Source organism: Cyprinus carpio, chromosome B9 (assembly GCF_018340385.1).
Source record: "Cyprinus carpio isolate SPL01 chromosome B9, ASM1834038v1, whole genome shotgun sequence".
In the NCBI taxonomy this organism is placed as follows: domain Eukaryota; kingdom Metazoa; phylum Chordata; class Actinopteri; order Cypriniformes; family Cyprinidae; genus Cyprinus; species Cyprinus carpio.
Window position 1 is genome coordinate 11543745 of NC_056605.1, and position 18520 is coordinate 11562264.

Below are 18520 nucleotides of genomic sequence, written 5' to 3' on the forward strand. Positions count from 1 at the left end.
TAGATGTCCTCTATAGCATCTTGATCCAGAAGGTAATGAAGGCCAGTGTAAATAATTTGATTTCTTTATATGTAAAATATATTGAGTATAACATATTTTGCAGTGTTGACCAAATTCTGAAATGTTTCATTCCACATATAGTGCGTTATTTTATAACCATAATGCACTCTGATTTACAGTGTAAAACTGACACTTGCTGACATTACCGTTGCAATGTGAAAATGTTTTTGATAGAAGTCTCTTATACTGACAAGACTGCATTTATTTTGTCAAAAATGAAGTAAAACATTAATATTCAGAAATATTAATGCAATTGAAAATAGCTGTTTTCAACTATAATTCATTTTAGAATGTAATTTATTTCTGTAATTTCAGCATCATTACTTAAGTCTTCATTGTCACATGATCCTTCAGAAATCAGACTAATATGTTAATATGATGCTCAAGAAACATTTCTTATGATCAATATTGAAAACAGTTGTCCTGCTTAATATTTATTATATATTTTTATGAATATAAAATTCAAAAGAACAGCATTTATTTGAAATATAAATCTTTTATAACAATGTTAAAGTCTTTGTCACTGGATCAATTTAATGCTTCCTTGTTGAATAAAAGTATGCATTTCTTTAAAAAATTCATCAGTCTATTTAAAAAATGTGTTTTGCACTATAATGAGAAAAATATGCAGATTGGTAATGAGTAATTTATTTTTAGACATTAACTTAAAGTTAATGGCAAGTGTTTTATCTTTCTTGACTACATAATTTGCTGAGAACATTAGTGTTGAAGGACTGTAGGCAGACAGAATGATCATTTGGTCGATGGTTCAAATATTAGGTTTGCTACTTTAGGGGTGAATGAACACCAATCACTCCCTCATTTTCATTCACTGCTGTATGTGGTGTATAGGCAAAAGTCATTGAGTAGACAAATGAGAAATCTAGATACAGCCATTGTGTGATGCTTGTAGAGTTGTCTTTAAACAGCAGTTATGGTGTTCTGATTATGTATCAACCAGATGATAACCCAGAGGTTATTCTAAATGGTAGTTTCCAAAAATCAAATATGATTAGGCTACGTGTGTACATGTGTGTATTTCTGCCATTGGTTATGCATTGTGATGTGGTCAGTGTTTCTTGAGTCTGTGTGTAAGTCTGTTCTGCTTTATTGATTTTTTTTTTTTTTTTTAAATGAAAGCTTATTTTGATTGCATCATTCTCAGTGCTTCATGGTATTGGGTGGGTGATTTGCTTGTTACGATTCTCTGATTGATTGGGTTTTTTGCATAATCATGTATAATATAGTTTTTTTCACTAGGGATTAAGCCGTTAAGCATGATTATTTGAAAAATTAAGCTGGAGTAATGTGCGCTGATTACAAAAACCAACAATTATCAATTTTGGAGCTTACAGTAGGTCGTTTGTAGGTCTTAAGTTATTGTTAAAAATCAATTCCCCTCTGTTTTTCCCCTTTTGAAACCCGAATCTTGCACTCTGTTCCTCTGTGATCATTTCTTTATTTGTACATTTCAACTGTATCTGACCTATCTGCTCTAAATTGTAATGCTCTGCTGTGTGTCCCACAGCTGATCGCTGTATACGAGGAACAGGAGGCCCAGCAGAGGGGCGCCATGAGTCCCGGGAATGGAACAGGGACAAGAAGCAGCCTAAACGGACAGTCCAGCCCAGAACCCTATGACTCTGAACTCGCCTGCTTCCAGCCAATCAAAGGAGGAGAGATCGAAGTCAACTCATCTGCTCTAAAATCCAGTATGTATCCAGTAGAAAAGATGAGCACAATCTGTAAAAAAAGGTATTGGTACTATATCCGTGTTGGAGAAACAGAGCTGTGATCAAAAATAAGGGCTTCTGAGTTAATGGTGAGTGAAATAATAGACTGCCACAATGAAAGATATTATTATATGCCATAATCAGGCCCTGTTTTAAGCTTGAAATGCTCTGACTCACTCATGTAGCTGTGAACAAATGAACACCATTCTTACAGCATCACAGCTCTCTTTCATATTAAAGTATCACTTTTAAAACACAACTCACCTTAATCAACCTCTGTTTCATATCTTTAAACTGTAATAATATCTGCCTGAAGAATTTCACCATCAGAGAAAAAGCAGTTGATGCTGAGAAGTACGAAACTTTTATATTCAGACCTCCGGCTTTTTTTTTCTTCATATATTTGGGACATATTCTCTTAGTTTGGACAGGTCTGCAATACTTCAGTCGTTTCAGTTCTGTACTACCGCTCCTCAGGGAACCATGTGTTTTTCATCTGGGCAGGTTTCACCTCTGCCTGATGTCATGCACACTTCCAATCCAGAAAACACACACCTATTTCTTCTAAATGTCACAGTGTGTGTGTGATTTAGAACATGTTTACACTCTGAAATGAAACCCTCAGTGAAATAAGCCGGGGAATCGTGTGCATGTATGTTCGCATGTGTGAGTTTCTTTGTGTCTCCTTGTAAATCTGCGCCTTTGTGTTTTAAGTTTCATTGTAAAAGTAGACATGGGGCTTGCAAAGTTCAGCGTGCTGGAAAAGTGGCTTTTTTTTCACAATCCAGGCATTCCTGGGAAGTGCTCGAGTTTCCTCGTCTCTACTTCAAGGAAGAGGTGTCAGTTGACTGAGTGATCTTTTCCTCTTTCATTCTCCACGGCAGTAAATATGCCGTTTGTCACGTCGACAGGGTCTGACATACATCTGTGTCTGGATCATTTGTAAAGAAGAAAGATCACACGTGCCTCTGCATATACAGACATGATGTTTGAGTGGGGAAAGAAAGTGGTAGGAGAGTGTTTGAAATTGTTACTCAAAGGTGTTCACATAAGGCGTATGAACATTAATCGGTCCGTGCCCTCTGTCTGGCAAAATTATGGGGTCTCTAGGTGTGTTTTAACACCTGACATTAACATGCGTTTTCAATAGAGTCCTGCAGTGATGATGTATTTTTGTTGGCCAACCTGGACGTTAGCATCACTTAGGTCCCTCAATAAAAAAACCCATTTGGATTTTTTTTTTCATTGGCTTTGAGAAAATTGCAAAAAATAACCAACAGAAGTTTATAATTATTAAAGGTTTTGTTCACCCTGAAAATCTTCACAAATGAGCACAACTATGAATTTTGAAGCTTAAATAAAATTGCCAAAAAGAAAATTTTTCGAATCCAATAAGGATATATATATATATATATATATATATTATATATATATATATATATATATATATATATATATATATATATATATATATATATTTATAGAGGTCCATATATATTTGGACACAGACACAATTTGTTTTACTTTAGCTGCTGACCAAAACTCATTACAGTTATATAATATATAACTTTAATTTGAGGGTGTTCTTATCAAAATTGGATTAAAGGTTAAGGAATTACAGCTCTTTAATATGTACCTCCCCTCTTTTTCAAGGGGCCATATGTAATTGGACACCTGACTTAAAAGCTGTTTCTTGGGCAGGCGTGGGCTATTCTTTTTTATTTCTACATCAATTAAGCAGGTATAATGTCTGGAGTTGATTTTAAGTGTGCCATTTGCATTTGGAAGCTTTTGCTGTGAAACCCATCATGCAGTCAAAGGATCTCTCCATATAAGGGAAACTGACAATTGTTAGGCTTCAAAAACAAAACAAATCCATCAGAGAGACAGCAGGAACATCAGGAGTGTGCAAATCAACAGTTCGGTACATTCTGAGGAACAAAGAACGCACCGGTGAGCTCAGCAACATAAAAAGGCATGGACATTCACTGAGGACAACAGTGGTGGATGATCGGAGGATCCTCTCCATGTTAAAGAAAACCCTTTCACAACATCCAGCCAAGAGAGGAACACTCTCCAGGAGGTAGTCATGTCACTGTCAAAGTCTAAAATCAAGAGAAGACTTCATGAGAGAAAATACAGAGGGTTCACCACAAGGTGCAAATAAGGCCAGATTAGACTTTGCCAAAACCAAACATCTAAAAAAGCCAGAGGGATTCTTTGGCTGGCTGAAATTTACGATCAACCTGTACCAGAATGACTTGAAGAAAAAAGTATGGAGAAGGCTTAGAACAGCTCATGATCCAAAGCATACATCATCTGTGAAACATGGTGGAGCAGTGTGATGGTATGAGCATGCATGGCTTCAGTGGCACTGGATTACTGGTGTTTAGTGATGATGTGACAGAGGACAGAAGCAGCTGGATGAATTCTGAAGTGTATAGGGATACAAAACAAAAGACACTAGATAAGTTCTAAATACAGCACCTTTAATTCTGTTCTGGTGGCATTCAGAACTAAAATTATGAAAACTGTGTTAGTGTCGAAATATTTATGTACCTGACTGTATATAGGCCTGTATAACAATTTTAACAAATACCACAGTAGAAACATCTAGACTAACTAATATAGATTATTATTATAGATGGTTTTTTAAAGTAATAGTTCACCCAAAGATGAAAGTTCATATATCAAGTTGTTTCAAACCTTGAGTTACCAAAAAAGTTACAGAAATTATTCAGTCAAGATCACTGAGTGATTTTCTTATTCTTTTGTTCTTTGAATAACATTGATGGCATAGCCAGCAGCAGGAGTATTAGACTGCTGTCACTTTAAGACCTCATGCAGAGATCGAATATACTGTTATATATATTTTCTTTATCATCACCAACGTCACCACCATTTTCAACACCATTTTTTCAACATTTTTCATCACCAGCTTTCAACAACTCTTTCAGTCTTTATTTAAAATAATTTTCCCTGAAAGTTGGAGTTAGAATAGTTTGTAAGATTGTGATAAACACAAGTCTCTCAGAGAACCTCTATAGTCCCATTTAGAAACTTGTCAACAACCACCTTTTTAAATACAAGTAAAGGCTCTTAAAATATCACAAGGGGTATTAAATGTATTTTATGTTGTAGAATAAAGGACCTTGTTTCAGGCAGAAACCCATAAAAAAAATCCATTGGTTTTGGAATGATGAACTGGAAGTGCATTTTGGGGTTTTGGCCTACAGAAATATGTCATTCTGTCAATCTATGATTGCCTTTATTAAAAGGTGCAAATGCATCCTGAACGCATGTTAATTGGGTCACTGAACAGGTGGCCAGGGACTGTTTCAGACCACATTCAACAAAGACTGTAACAAAGACTGTGCCTTTGTGATGTGGTTGCACAATTTTGTGTGCACCTCCTTAAAAAAGTATTTTGTTGAAACTCATGGTCCCTGCAAAGATTTATCATTAAGAAATAACCTTCCAAATCAATGAGACACACACCCTGGTATTTCCACAAATACCCAGAGTATGGTCCGACCCGCCTCTCTAAGTGGATTATTCTTCCTGTTCAAATGAATGCTCAGCACTCAGCCATCCATGAAAACAGGAAGAGCACGCGTCGTCACAATCCAATCAGCCACCTTTCATTTAGTTATATGATGACCTGTGAAATCCCTGTTACCAGAGCAGCTCTCTAATACTATTTTATGCTCTATAGGTTTGTTTTATTACCCCAATTAATTCACAAAGCAGAAAGGCAAAAAAAAAAAAAAAAAATAAAAAAAAAATCAATTTCATCGTTTTTAATAGATTGTTCACCGGCTGGGCAGAGCAGAGGAGGAGGGCTGAATTTAATGTAGAGGTTCGCCCAGATCTATCAATGGAGTTGCTTTAAGATACAAACACTTGATTTCATGCATAGGACATTGCCACAAGGAGTGCTGTATTAGACATTTGTGTGAAAGTTTATGGCCAGTTTTATGGTTGTATTTGCAATAAAAAAATAATTGTATATACTCTATTGTTCAAATGTTTGGGGTTGAAATTTTCTTTATTTTATATTTCTTTATTTTATATTTTTTATAGTTCTTGCTGAATCTGTTTGATTATATTGGGAAATATTATTACAATTTAAAGGGGTCATATGATGCTTCTAAAAAGAACATTATTTTGTGTATTTGTTGTAATGAAATGTTTATGCGGTTTAAGGTAAAAAAAAAAAACCCACATTATTTTCCACATACTGTACATTATTATTTCTCCTCTATGCCCCGCCTTCTGAAACTGTCGATTTTAACAAGGCTCATCTCTCTGAAATGCGAGGTGTGCTGTGATTGGCCAGCTATTCAGTGCGTTGTGATTGGCCAAATGCCTCAAGCTTGAGACGGAAATGTTACGCCTCTTAACATATTGTGAAGCCTTGTCTGGCTGGAGCGACAAGACAAAAACATAAAACCCGTGATATAAATGTGAAATAAACATGATTTCTAGTTGTGTTTTCTTTTGGAAGGCAAAAACAAAGTAGTTTCGCTTTCTCAACGAAACAGCGTCACACACCGTGGCCTTGAGTGAGCAGAGGCCAGAGGCCTAGAGTCTAAAAAAACGAGAATAAAAAGTACGCCTTCTTTCTTTGCGTGAACATCTGGGCGGTGTTATGCAAATCTTCCCACATACTGATGTGATTTTTAATATCAATATTTTATCCTACATTTTCTTTCTTGCTAATTGAAAATATTTAATCTCAAATTGTGAAACTCGTGTATTAAATCAGTCTGTGTGCACTGAATTTAAGTCGTTTAAGTCTTTGGTTCTTTTAATTGTGATGATTTTGGCTCACATTTAACTAAAACTCACCAATTCAACAAATCTCAACAAATCAGAATACTTCATAAGACCAAAAAAAAAAAAAAACATTTTTAGTGAATTGTTGGCCTTCTGGAAAGTATGTTCATCTACTGTACATGTACTCAATACTTGGTAGGGGATCCTTTCGCTTTAATTACTGCCTCAATTCGTTGTGGCATGGAGGTGATCAGTTTGTGGCACTGCTGAGGTGGTATGGAAGGCCAGGTTTCTTTGACAGTGGCTTTCAGCTCATTTGCATTTTTTTGGTCTCTTGTTTCTCATTTTCCTCTGGACAATACCCCATAGATTCTCTATGGGGTTCAGGTCTGGTGAGTTTGCTGGCCAGTCAAGCACACCAAAACCATGGTCATTTAACCAACTTTTGGTGCTTTTGGCAGTGTGGGCAGGTGCCAAATTCTGCTGGAAAATGAAATCAGCATCTTCAAAAAGCTGGTCAGCAGAAGGAAGCATGAAGTGCTTCAAAATTACTTGGTAAATGGGTGCAGTGACTTTCAAAAAGGTTTTCAAAAAACACAATGGACCAACACCAGCAGATGACATTGCACCCCAAATCATCACAGACTGTGGAAACTTAACATTGGACTTCAAGCAACTTGGGCTATGAGCTTCTCCACCCTTCCTCCGGACTCTAGGACCTTGGTTTCCAAATGAAATACAAAACTTGCTCTCATCTGAAAAGAGGACTTTGGACCAATGGGCAATGGCCAGTTCTTCTTCTCCTTAGCCCAGGTAAGACGCCTGTGACGTTGTCTGTGGTTCAGGAGTGGCTTAACAAGAGGAATACAACAACTGTAGCCAAATTCCTTGACACATCTGTGTGTGGTCGCTCTTGATGCCTTGACCCCAGCCTCAGTCCATTACTTGTGAAGTTCACTCAAATTCTCGAATCGATTTTGCTTGACAATCCTCATAAGGCTGCGGTTCTCTCGGTTGGTTGTGCATCTTTTTCTTCCACACTTTTTCCTTCCACTCAACTTTGTGTTAACATGCTTGGATACAGCACTCTGTGAACAGCCAGCTTCTTTGGCAAATAATGTTTGTGGCTTACCCTCCTTGTGAAGGGTGTCAATGATTGTCTTCTGGACAACTGTCAGATCAGCAGTCTTTCCCATGATTGTGTAGCCTGGTGAACCAAACTGAGAGACCATTTTGAAGGCTCAGGAATCCTTTGCAGGTGTTTTGAGTTGATTAGCTGATTGGCATGTCACCATGTTCTAATTTGTTGAGGGTTTTTGTTAAATGTGAGCCAAAACCATCACATTTAAAAGAACCAAAGACTTAAACTACTTCAGTCTGTGCGCATTGAATTTATTTAATACACGAGTTTCACAATTTGAGTTGAATTATTGAAATAAATGAACTTTTCCACGACTAATTTTCTAATTTATTGAGATGCACCTGTAGATATGTGGGGGCATGTTAGAACGAGCCGTTTCAGGTGGGCGTGGAAGTCTCAACTTTTATAAAGAATATCTCTTTGGATTTGAGACTTTAGTCTTTGCAACTTCACAGATCTTCTTTATTCACCAAGAGCTTGTAACACTCCAAAGAGAAAAGAAAATTTGTATTTGTAATATGACCCCTTTAAAGTACATTTAAAAATATTTTTAAATTGATGCATTCCTATAAAGGCAAAACTAAATATTTAGCAGCCATTATATTTTAGCTTCTTAATATTTTTGTGGAAACCTTGATACTTAGATTTTTTTTCAGGATTCTTTGATGCCTAAAAAGTTCAGAAGGACATAATTTATTTAAAACATGTTTTTTCAATTGCTTTTTTGATCTATTTTATGCATCCTTGCTTTTTTATTGCATCCTTGCTGTTTTACATGTTTCACTAGTGGTTTCAGACTTTTGTACTTCACTACAGAGGGACTGTATTCAAATCTGCATTTGCGTGTATGCAAGTATGTCTCTGTCCTTAGAGGAAAGGGAAATGAGTCATCGTTTTGCCAGCATTTGAAGCAGTTTTTTGGGTATTGTCGTGCCAGAAGTGACTGTTTACATGATCAGTCAGTGAGTATGTGAACTCATAGATCATTTTAATTTGATTTGAAAGGATGTTGTTTTGGCACTATGGGCTGTTTAGCACACATATGTTTGCACTAGTGATGTCTGCTTTGATAAGTATGCCCAGAGGTCTGTTGAGACCAGCAGTGTCATCTGGAGTCTGTCAGTGAGTACACACACACACTTGCTAGTAGTTTCGTGGAATGTTCAATCGGCAGGTCTGTGCTGTGGTTAGGATATTAAACATAAGCGTTTATTCTTTTTGTCTGTTAATTTTTGAAATGCAGTCTTTCATTCATTGCTCATCTTCTGTTTGTTTTATTACAGCAGACATGTGTGTGGTTGTTCCACATCTATTTCAGTGATATCTAATGGGATGTGAGCTGTTGGGAAGAAGAGGTTGTGGATTTGTTCTGACACAAATTTAAACATTCAGCACACTAGATGTTTGGCATTAGAATGCTTGAGTTAAAACATGAGAACAACTTCAGTTGAAAGACTTTAATTAGTTTGTCACACTGGAGCAGCCGTTAGACAGTTCTCATCACTCATGGGGGCTCACTTTTAATATTAAGTTGGAAAAAAGCTAAAGTTGTTCTGCATTCTTCTGTTGGAAATAGTTGGCATGTGAAAATTGGAAATGCTCATTTTGAGAGGAAGTGACATTGTTGGGCCGCTGAATAATTACTAGTGCAGCTCAGAGCTTATGTGCACTTTTGGCTCTGTGGACTTTTAGAAAATAAACTCTATTTTTACTCTCTAAGCACTTTTCAAACTCACACTAGTTTGTTAAATTTGTCTGTTAACAATGTCAAACAGGAGATTAATCACAGTATTGTTTTTTTTTCTAAAAGTCTTGAACATTTCCACCAGTGTCATTTCCATCACATCTCGAATCCTGTAATTAATTTGATAGCATTTTGTGGTGGAAACATTTTTTTTTTTTTTATATATATTTTTGCGGGAAATGGCCTTCATACTAAAGCTGATTTCCCAGGTAGTGTTTTATGTATTTTATATATATTATATATATTGTGTTACATGACACAATAAAAATATTCTGTTCTAGTTGTAGTTGATTTAAAAAATTGGACAAGAGTTAAACAATAGTATATACACATAAAAGGGATTTGAAAAAAGCAAAAATAAAGGCAAGATAAAAAAAAGTTTCCAAGATAATTGTACGAGAACCTATTACTAAAATAAAGAATGTTTAGACATAAACTGACAGCCAGAAGTTTGTAATAATTAAGATTTGTAATTGTTTTTGAAAGAAACGTCTTTGTTCATCAAGGCTGCATTTATTTGATCAAAAATACAGTAAAACAGTAAACATTATTGCAATTTAAGCAACTGTTTTCTATTTGAATGTAATAAAAATGTAATTATTCCTGTGATGCAAAACTGAACTTCCAGCAGCAATTACTCCAGTCTTAAGTGTCACATGATCCCTCAGAAATCTTTGTCAAATGTTTGTATCTGATAGCACAAATATTAATAAAAATAAGTATTAATACTTTTGTTTTAATTTGAGATTGGTTGAGAGAATATCAACAGCATTCAGAACTGTAATTTGTCAGGATAGAAGCTAAAATACAGTATTATGGTAGTAAGGTAGTTTAATAAGATGCAATATAAATTTCATAGCTGTATGAGGAAACTATGAGGAAATGGTCATAAAGAATGAGTTAATAGGTCCAAACTTTTGATTGATATTGTATTTAGCTTAATTAAAAACAAAGGGATAAACACAAGTATTTAATGGAATTGTTCACCCAAAAATGAAGATTCTGTCATTATTTACTCACCCTCATGTTGTTTCAAACCAGTTAGACTTATTTTCTTCTGCAGAACATAAAAGAAGATCATTTGAAAAATATCTCTCTGTTTTTGCCCATAGCAGTCAGTTGTTACCAAAACTGTTTAGTCTCCAACATTATATATATATATAAAAAAACATACTTATTTTAGGTTCCACAGAAGAATGAAAGTCTAACAGCTTTGGAATGACAAGAGCTATGGCAAGCTATAAGCAAAAAAACAAACTTTTTTTTTTTTTATGTGTGGGAACACTTCTGAATGGCAAATTAAATGAATCAGTGAATTATTTATTTATTGAATTGATTTATTGAAGCAAATAGTATGAAAAAACAATCAGACTTCCAAATGCTACTTATCTGTACTGCTTTTTTAAAATAGTGTTACAAAAAATGTTGAGATGCGTAGCTCAGTCCTTTCAAGCTTCTCCATGTTGTTCCCATCTCTAACCTTTGGGTCTCTTTGTTGGTCTTGTGGGTAATGTGTCCCTCAGGAGCCGCTGTTTTAAATTACCTCTGGCACTCTCAACCTCTCTCCATTGACCGTGTGCACAGGTCTCTCTCTTCCATCCTGACCTTGCAGTCTGCTGAAGTACCGGCACTGATGGGCAGTGTAAACATCTCCGCCACGATCTTCCGCCTAATCCCAAACAGGCCACATGGCAGCAGATTGTCTAACGCAGCATTTGTCATGCTGTCAGCCGTGAGATGGGCCAGGGGGAGAGAACGAGACATGAAAAAGCAGGGAAGCGAAGGAAAGAAATAGGGCGGCATGAAAGACAGACGGCAGGAGAGAGAAGGGAGACTGATTGTGATTTAGGGCGAGTCAGATGAAGGAGAGAGGAAGTGCATGTTTTAGCTCAGAGGTCTCTTTCCACTGTAGAGCGTCTGGCAAGTGTCACCTGAGGCCTTGTGGTTAAGATCTGTGTCTGGTCTGCGTGTAGAAGTCTTGAAGAAGGGTTATCTTCTACACGGAGGAACCTGTACGCTTTTATCACCTCTGACATGTTTAGGAATTGTTCCATGACATCACTGTAAACTCCCATAGTTCATGGGGCTCTGTGATGATGTGCAGAATTCTTGTAAAATGTTAAACTAGACTAACAGTACGCGCACTCTTTATTGACAATGTTGGGGACAGGTTGTAAATGTAAATTAGGACATCTGTACATTATCTGAACTCTGTTGGAAGTCAGGATGTCTCTTCCGTCTTTAATCGCACAGAAACTGGGAGGTGCAGCAGAAGGGCTGTTCCATCAATAATAGTCTATATTTTGTTTTTATGATTTTAACAGTTGCATTATCATTGTACTACCTTTCAAAAGTTTGGGGTCTGTGCAGTAAAATGTTTTTGAAAAAGTCACCCAGTCTCAATATTCTGAAATATTACATTTTAAAATAACGGTTTTCTATTTGAATATATTTAAAAGTGTAATTTATTCCTGTGATGTAAAGCTGAATTTTTAGCATCATTACTCCAGTCTTCAGTGTCACATGATCCTTGAGAAATCATTTTGATATGATTTGGTGTTTAAAAAACATTTATTATGATATATTTTTTTGTCAGGAATTTTTGATCAAAAGAACAGCATTTATTTAAATTAGAAATCTTTTGTATTATCATAAATCTTTTTAAAATCTGTCACTTTTGATCAATTAAAAGCATCCTTGCTGAATAAACTGAAAAAATTCTTGCAAATAAATAAATGGATACACATGGACTCCACACTTTATGAAAGATGATGCTTTAATTATTTTCAGAAGGCATACTTCCATACTACTCCTACTATTTCTGCTTTTTACAGTATGTATACTCTGCACAGTAAGCAAGTAATTTTTGTACAGCATGTATGGAATATGATGAGTTGACCTTTCATTTCTAGTATGATGAATGCAAACTGCAAATTTTAACATCTCTTTCTTGACTATAAATTAGTCAGACTGTCAACAATTTTATATCTTGCCATTTTTGTAAAGAATTTGATTAAAAAGGAAAATAAAAAAAAAATTGTCTCCAAGAATATTACTAGACATTACTGACACCATTAAACGTAATTTGGTGAGACAACAACGTAAGATATACTCCAGTGGAACGTTTATTGTAGTGTAATGCGTTCTATTTCACATACTATTGTAAAATAATATCCTGTACATAATGCACATTGCACAGAATTGAGTATGCTACAATCCCATTGTGAACACGGTCCTTAAGTTCCAGTAAGAGTGATAAACTGTAATAATTTTTTTTTGAAGTTTTGATAATTTTTTTGGGAAGTGAATATTGGATCAAAATTCTGTTTTGTTAATTTGTCACCAGAAAAATGAATCATGAGACTAAAGCAAGTGACTAGACTAATGCAAAAACCACTGATTATTTATTTAAAAAAAAAAAATCAGCAGCATGTTACAATATTTTACTATCTAAAATTCCCTCCGACCCTTAAACACACATCCATGAAACACATTGCGAACGATGAGATCGAAAAGAACATTGATTTTTTTTTTCTTCTTCATCAATAGCTCCAGATTTAAGTGCATCCAGGGTGTTCTTTTAGTCAGGATCAATACTTGACCTTACAAATATTTTTGACATATGTCTATACATTTTCTGGGGATTGGTTGGACCCCAGGGGTTTGATATGTAAACGGTGAGCCTTTAGTATTTCTTTAGCATTTCATTATGTCCTCAAAGACCCATCAGATCTTTTTGACCTGAGCTGTTAGCTATGTTTAAATATGCAAAAATGCACGTCATTGACTTTCTTCACTTCTCTTGTGTTTGTAGTAAAAGTAACTAATTCAACATTGAAGAGACAGATAGATAAAGATGAAGAGAGACAGTGACGAGTAAAGACCCTCAGGTCTACAGTTTTAGACCACTGAGCAGAACGTCCCGCTCGTCTCCATCTGCCTTGATCCCATGAGTCTAAATCTACACTCATCATGTTGCTGACACACCATCCATTACCCTCTTCTTTAATGGCCTTCAGCTCTCATCCAACCAGTAGGAACCAGAGCAGCGTGATCTGAGACTGAGGAAATCAGTCAAAGACGGAGTCTTATGAACATCCACTGAAAGCACATCACACAAGGCTAATCGCTTATGACTGAGAGTGATAGATGCTGAAGAACTATGGGGAGGAAGGCCAGTCTTTCTAATTGTGCTTAAGGTGTTCACTCTTGTTCCTTGTCATTGCAGGACATAGCTGCTTAACTCTGATGCTTAATGGAGGGCTGCTGAATTTAGACCCTACTGTTCATATATGAAGGAAAGGTGCTTTGCTTGAATGTCTTTTAGATGTAGAACACTGAGAAACAATGAGGGGCTGAAGCAGACTAGATAAAGACTGCAAAAATTATTTTCTTATTTAGTATGGCTCTTGTTTCCCAGTACAATTATCTAAACATTTTTATATCATTTACTTAAGCAAATTACCTAAGATATTAAGTTATTTATACTTTTAGTTTTTTCTTACCCTATTTTAGCACATATTTCTTCTCGTTTTAAGCAAAAACTGAATTTTGATGAGGTATTAAGTCTTTATTTATGAAGAATTTAATGCTATATATAGAATTTGGTGCTATATATAGGATTGACATTGAGTGGTCGAACTTGGTATTGCTGTCCAAATTAAAAATATTGGAGAAGGTTTTTTCACCCAGCCCCTCCTCCTCAGACTTGACGCACACGTAGGTTGCCAGATTGATGACACAAACAGGAACGAGCGCATTGACGATGAATGCAATGAAATACGCTGTGTTTTCTTCCAACTGGTGCCATAATACAATTGGGTAAACTGGCAGTGGGCGGGTTTCACAAACCAAAACAAACACAGACATTCTGGCCCAGAACGCACATTTTCAAAGGAGAATAACTGACTGTAGCATTGTTTTTCAGATTAACAAGTATATTAACTTAGCATGTTTCTTAAAGGGTTACACCACCCAAAATTTTGTCATTAATCACTTACCCCATGTTGTTCCAAACCCGTAAAAACTTTGTTCATCTTCGGAACACAATTTAAGATATTTTGGATGAAAACAGGGAGGCTTGAGACTGTCCCATAGACTGCCAAATAAATAACAGTGTCAAGGTCCAGGAGAGTATGAAAGCATCATCAGTATAGTCCATCTGTCATCAGTGATTCAACCGTAATGTTATGAAGCGACGACAAAACTTTCTGTACTCGAAGAAAACAAAAAGAATGACTTTATTCAACAATTCCTCTCCTCTGTGTCTCTCCAAATCAAAGTAGCACCATTTTGGCAATTCTGAGCTGTACGCAGATGATGTACGCTCTTCTGTGTCAGCCGTGCTGCGCTGATGCGTTGTTTGCTTTCAAACCAAAGCATAAATGCACGTAAAAAGCATATCCTTGTGGCGCGGCTGATACAGAAGAGCATACGTCATCTGCGTATAGCTCAGATTTGCCAAAATGGCGCTATACTTCAGAACACAGTTTAAGATATTTCGGATGAAAACTGGGAGGCCTGTGACTGTCCCATAGACTGCCAAGTAAATAACAGTGTCAGGGTCCATAAAAGGCAGTAAAGTCGTCGTCAGAATACTCCATCTGCCATCAGATGTGCAATCTGGGTTGTCTCTTCATATCACCGTATGCTGCTTATGCTCTTCTCTGTTCATCTGCGCCACAAGGATGCACTGTTGTATTTTCAAATCAAATCTAAATACACGTAGAAACAGCGCATCCTTGTGGCGCGGATGATACAGAAGAGCATACGCAGCAAACGGTGATATGGAGAGACACAGAGGAGACTGTTGACAAAGGAATTGTTGAATAAAGTCATTATCTGTTTTTTTTTCGCTTACAAAAAGTGTTACTGTCGCTTCATATAACCCAGATTGCACGTCTGATGGTAGATGGAGTATTCTGATGACGACTTTCATACCTTTTATGGACCTTGACACTGTTTTTATTTGGCAGTCTATGGGACAGTCACAGGCCTCCTGGTTTTCATCCGAAATATCTTAAATTGTGTTCCGAAGATGAACAGAGCTTTTACGGGTTTGGAACGACATGAGGGTAAGTGATTAATGACAAAATTTTCATTTTGGGGTGGAGTATCCCTTTAAATTAATAACCATCTGTGTTTGCACATGCACACCAATTATTTACATATTTTGATATTGAAATACAGTGTGAATTTTACCCAATGCAAAAAGTCTATCCAGTCAAAACAGAGGCTATTTACACGTATTATAGGTACAGTATCAAAAGCAGTCTGTTAAATTCTAAGGTTAAAAAATGGGAGAAAAATTATGTAAAACTAAACTAAAAGACACATGACCACAACTACACCTGGAGTTTATAAGACAAAATAGTGCAGGAAATCTAGTGTATAGTGTTGACATCTTTTAAGCATTTGTAAAGACAAACAAACCATAGATCTACAATATTTATTTATTTATTTATTTATTTATTTTTCCCAGAATCAGTTTAGTTCCTTATAGTTGTATCTGCATACTGAGTTGGGACAGGCAAAGTATTTTTACATTTAAAAATGATTAATTAAATGCCCCACTTCACCTTTAATGTTGACCTATGCTTCTTAATAAATGTGTTTTACAGGTGATAGTCAGGCTTTGAATGTGATTTTATTTATAGTGGTTACTGTAAATAGTTGTTCTCATTCTGTTTTATTGTCAGTCTTCTTGTGACTCATTTGTTCAGGGTGTCAGTGCTCTGTATTGAAGAACTTTGATTAGACTGGGCTTACAGCAGAGATCCACACACTGTCTGACAGAGACGAGCCCCACAGGAAGGCCCTTTCGACCGCCAGTGGAGGTCCTTACAGTTCTGTCTCTGTCTGTATCTTTTTTCTCTCCTCTCTTACTCTCGCTGTCTGCTTTTTTCTGTGTGATGATGAGAAAAACTCAGGATGACAGTTTCATAAATCCATAGCCATGGTTCAGTTCCTTTTCCCTGTCTTATCTGGTGAATTGCCATCTGAATTTAATTCCTGCTTGAGAAAGAACTTTATTCTTATTACAGGAGAATGAAAAGAAAGGAAATAATCTTATAATACAGGAAGTCATATAGGAACAAAAGAGTATAGAGCAGGGGTTCATACCAAGAGTCTGCTGGTGCATGTTGTAATTACACTATCCAGTTCTTCAAACAATATATTTCTGCTTTGACAGTCCTTCTGAAATATTGTGTAGTCTGATGAAATGTGTATTTTAAAATTTGTTACATTATATTACTTTATTGTCAATGACTGTATCCACAGCATAGTTATAATATTTGAAATAAATTATATTATATTATATTATATTATATTATATTATATTATATTATATTATATTATATTATATTATATTATATTATATTATTACTGTTCAGAAAGGTCAGTAAGGTTTTATGTTTTGAATGAAAATAAAGTCTCTTATGCTCACCAAGGCTGCATTTATTTGTTAAAAAATAGAGTAAAAACAGTAATTTTGAGAAATGTTGTTACAGTTTGAAATAATTGTTTTCTATTGTTATTATTTTTTAAATGTAATTTATTCATTTGAGGGCAAAGCTGAATTTTCAGCATCATTACTCCAGTCTTCAGTGTCACATGATCAATCAGAAATCATATGATATTTTGATGCTCAAGAAACATTTATTATTATTATCAATGTTAAAACAGTTTTTCTGCGTAATATTTTTGTTGATGCAGTGATCCTTATTTTCAAGATGCTTTGATGAACAGGAAGTGCAGCATTTATTTGAAATTTAATTTATGTGTGTGTGTTTACTACCACTTTTGATAAGTTTAATGCATCCTTGCTGACTGGAAACAGTAATTTTATTAAAAAAGAATAATAAATAAACTTTCTGACCATAGACTGTAGCAAGTATAATATTGCATAATGTAAAATTTGAATTTTTTTTCTTTTTTTTTTTTAAATAGGCAGAAAAATATAGAATTTTGGGCTGTTGTTTCAGTGTTTCTATATCGGTTTGTCATATATCAGAGCACAGTCCAGCAGTTAACACAATGTCCTCTCTTTCAGTTTACACGGCTCTTTATTAAACCTGTTTATCTGTATTCATGCACATGAGCTGTTATATTAGGCTCCTTCTACTGGATTATGAAGTCATGCTCCTCTGTTGGGCTGGTTGTTAGATGTAATTGACTGAATGGAGAGGTGCAGCGCACAGGCTGTCTCTCTGAACAGCTGGAGGTCTTCAAGAGAACTGCGTCTTCTTATAGTCGCATTGAAAGCAAGGCCGAGGGGCAGCCTTGGGGGCTTTCATCCCGCTAGATCCTGTGCTTTAGTAGGCAGTTAGAGAGAGTGAGTGAGAGCTTGTGTAAATGTTAAGGTTTGCACGAAGACCCAGAGATGAGTTAGGCTGGACACTCTGCTGACTACCTGCTGTACCAAGCAAATTCCTTTTTTCCTTATTAGTGGTGTGTACTAAGCCGTGCAAAACTATTATAATACACAATTCAACATTGCACCATTTGTGCTACAGCCAAAAGTGAATCAAAACAGATGTCATTTATATATAGATGTCTTAAATGTAGCAATTTAGCTTCAGTTTATTTGGTCATGAATACTGTATATTGGTCATATGGTCATCTTTAATTTTTTACTAACTTTACTAACAGATGCACTGCATCTGACATCCTTTATCTTTTTGTATTCTATTTAATTGTGTCTAATTAAAAAGATTTTGAAGATAAATTATTTTCAATAATATTCAATACAAATTCAAAAGTGTTTCAGACATAATTATAATTGTTTTATTTTTTACAATATAAATGGATATTATTATATTATATTATATTATATTATATTTATTATATTTATTATATGTATTATATTATGAATATGTGACAAATTTGGGATATAGCTTTCTTTATATTTTAGGAAAAAAAATGTTTTTCAGATTTTGGGGGGAAAATTTATATATTTAAGAATGCATGGCATCCATAACGTTTGAAAAATCCCTAGTTGGCAACCACGCAGAACACCTTAGCAACCACACAGCAAGAAAAACTGAATATATAATGCGAATG

The 18520-nt window shown here is 35.5% G+C and overlaps 1 protein-coding gene across 7 annotated transcripts in view; it reads left to right on the forward strand.

Moving 5' to 3' along the window:
* Positions 1-18520, forward strand: part of pard3bb (par-3 family cell polarity regulator beta b) — a 292683-nt gene that overhangs the window by 57407 nt on the left and 216756 nt on the right. For all 7 annotated transcript variants that reach the window (XM_042730941.1, XM_042730943.1, XM_042730946.1 and 4 more), the window contains one exon: positions 1589-1772. In XM_042730941.1, the coding sequence (XP_042586875.1) occupies positions 1589-1772 (184 nt within the window). The remainder of the gene's footprint in view (positions 1-1588; positions 1773-18520) is intronic.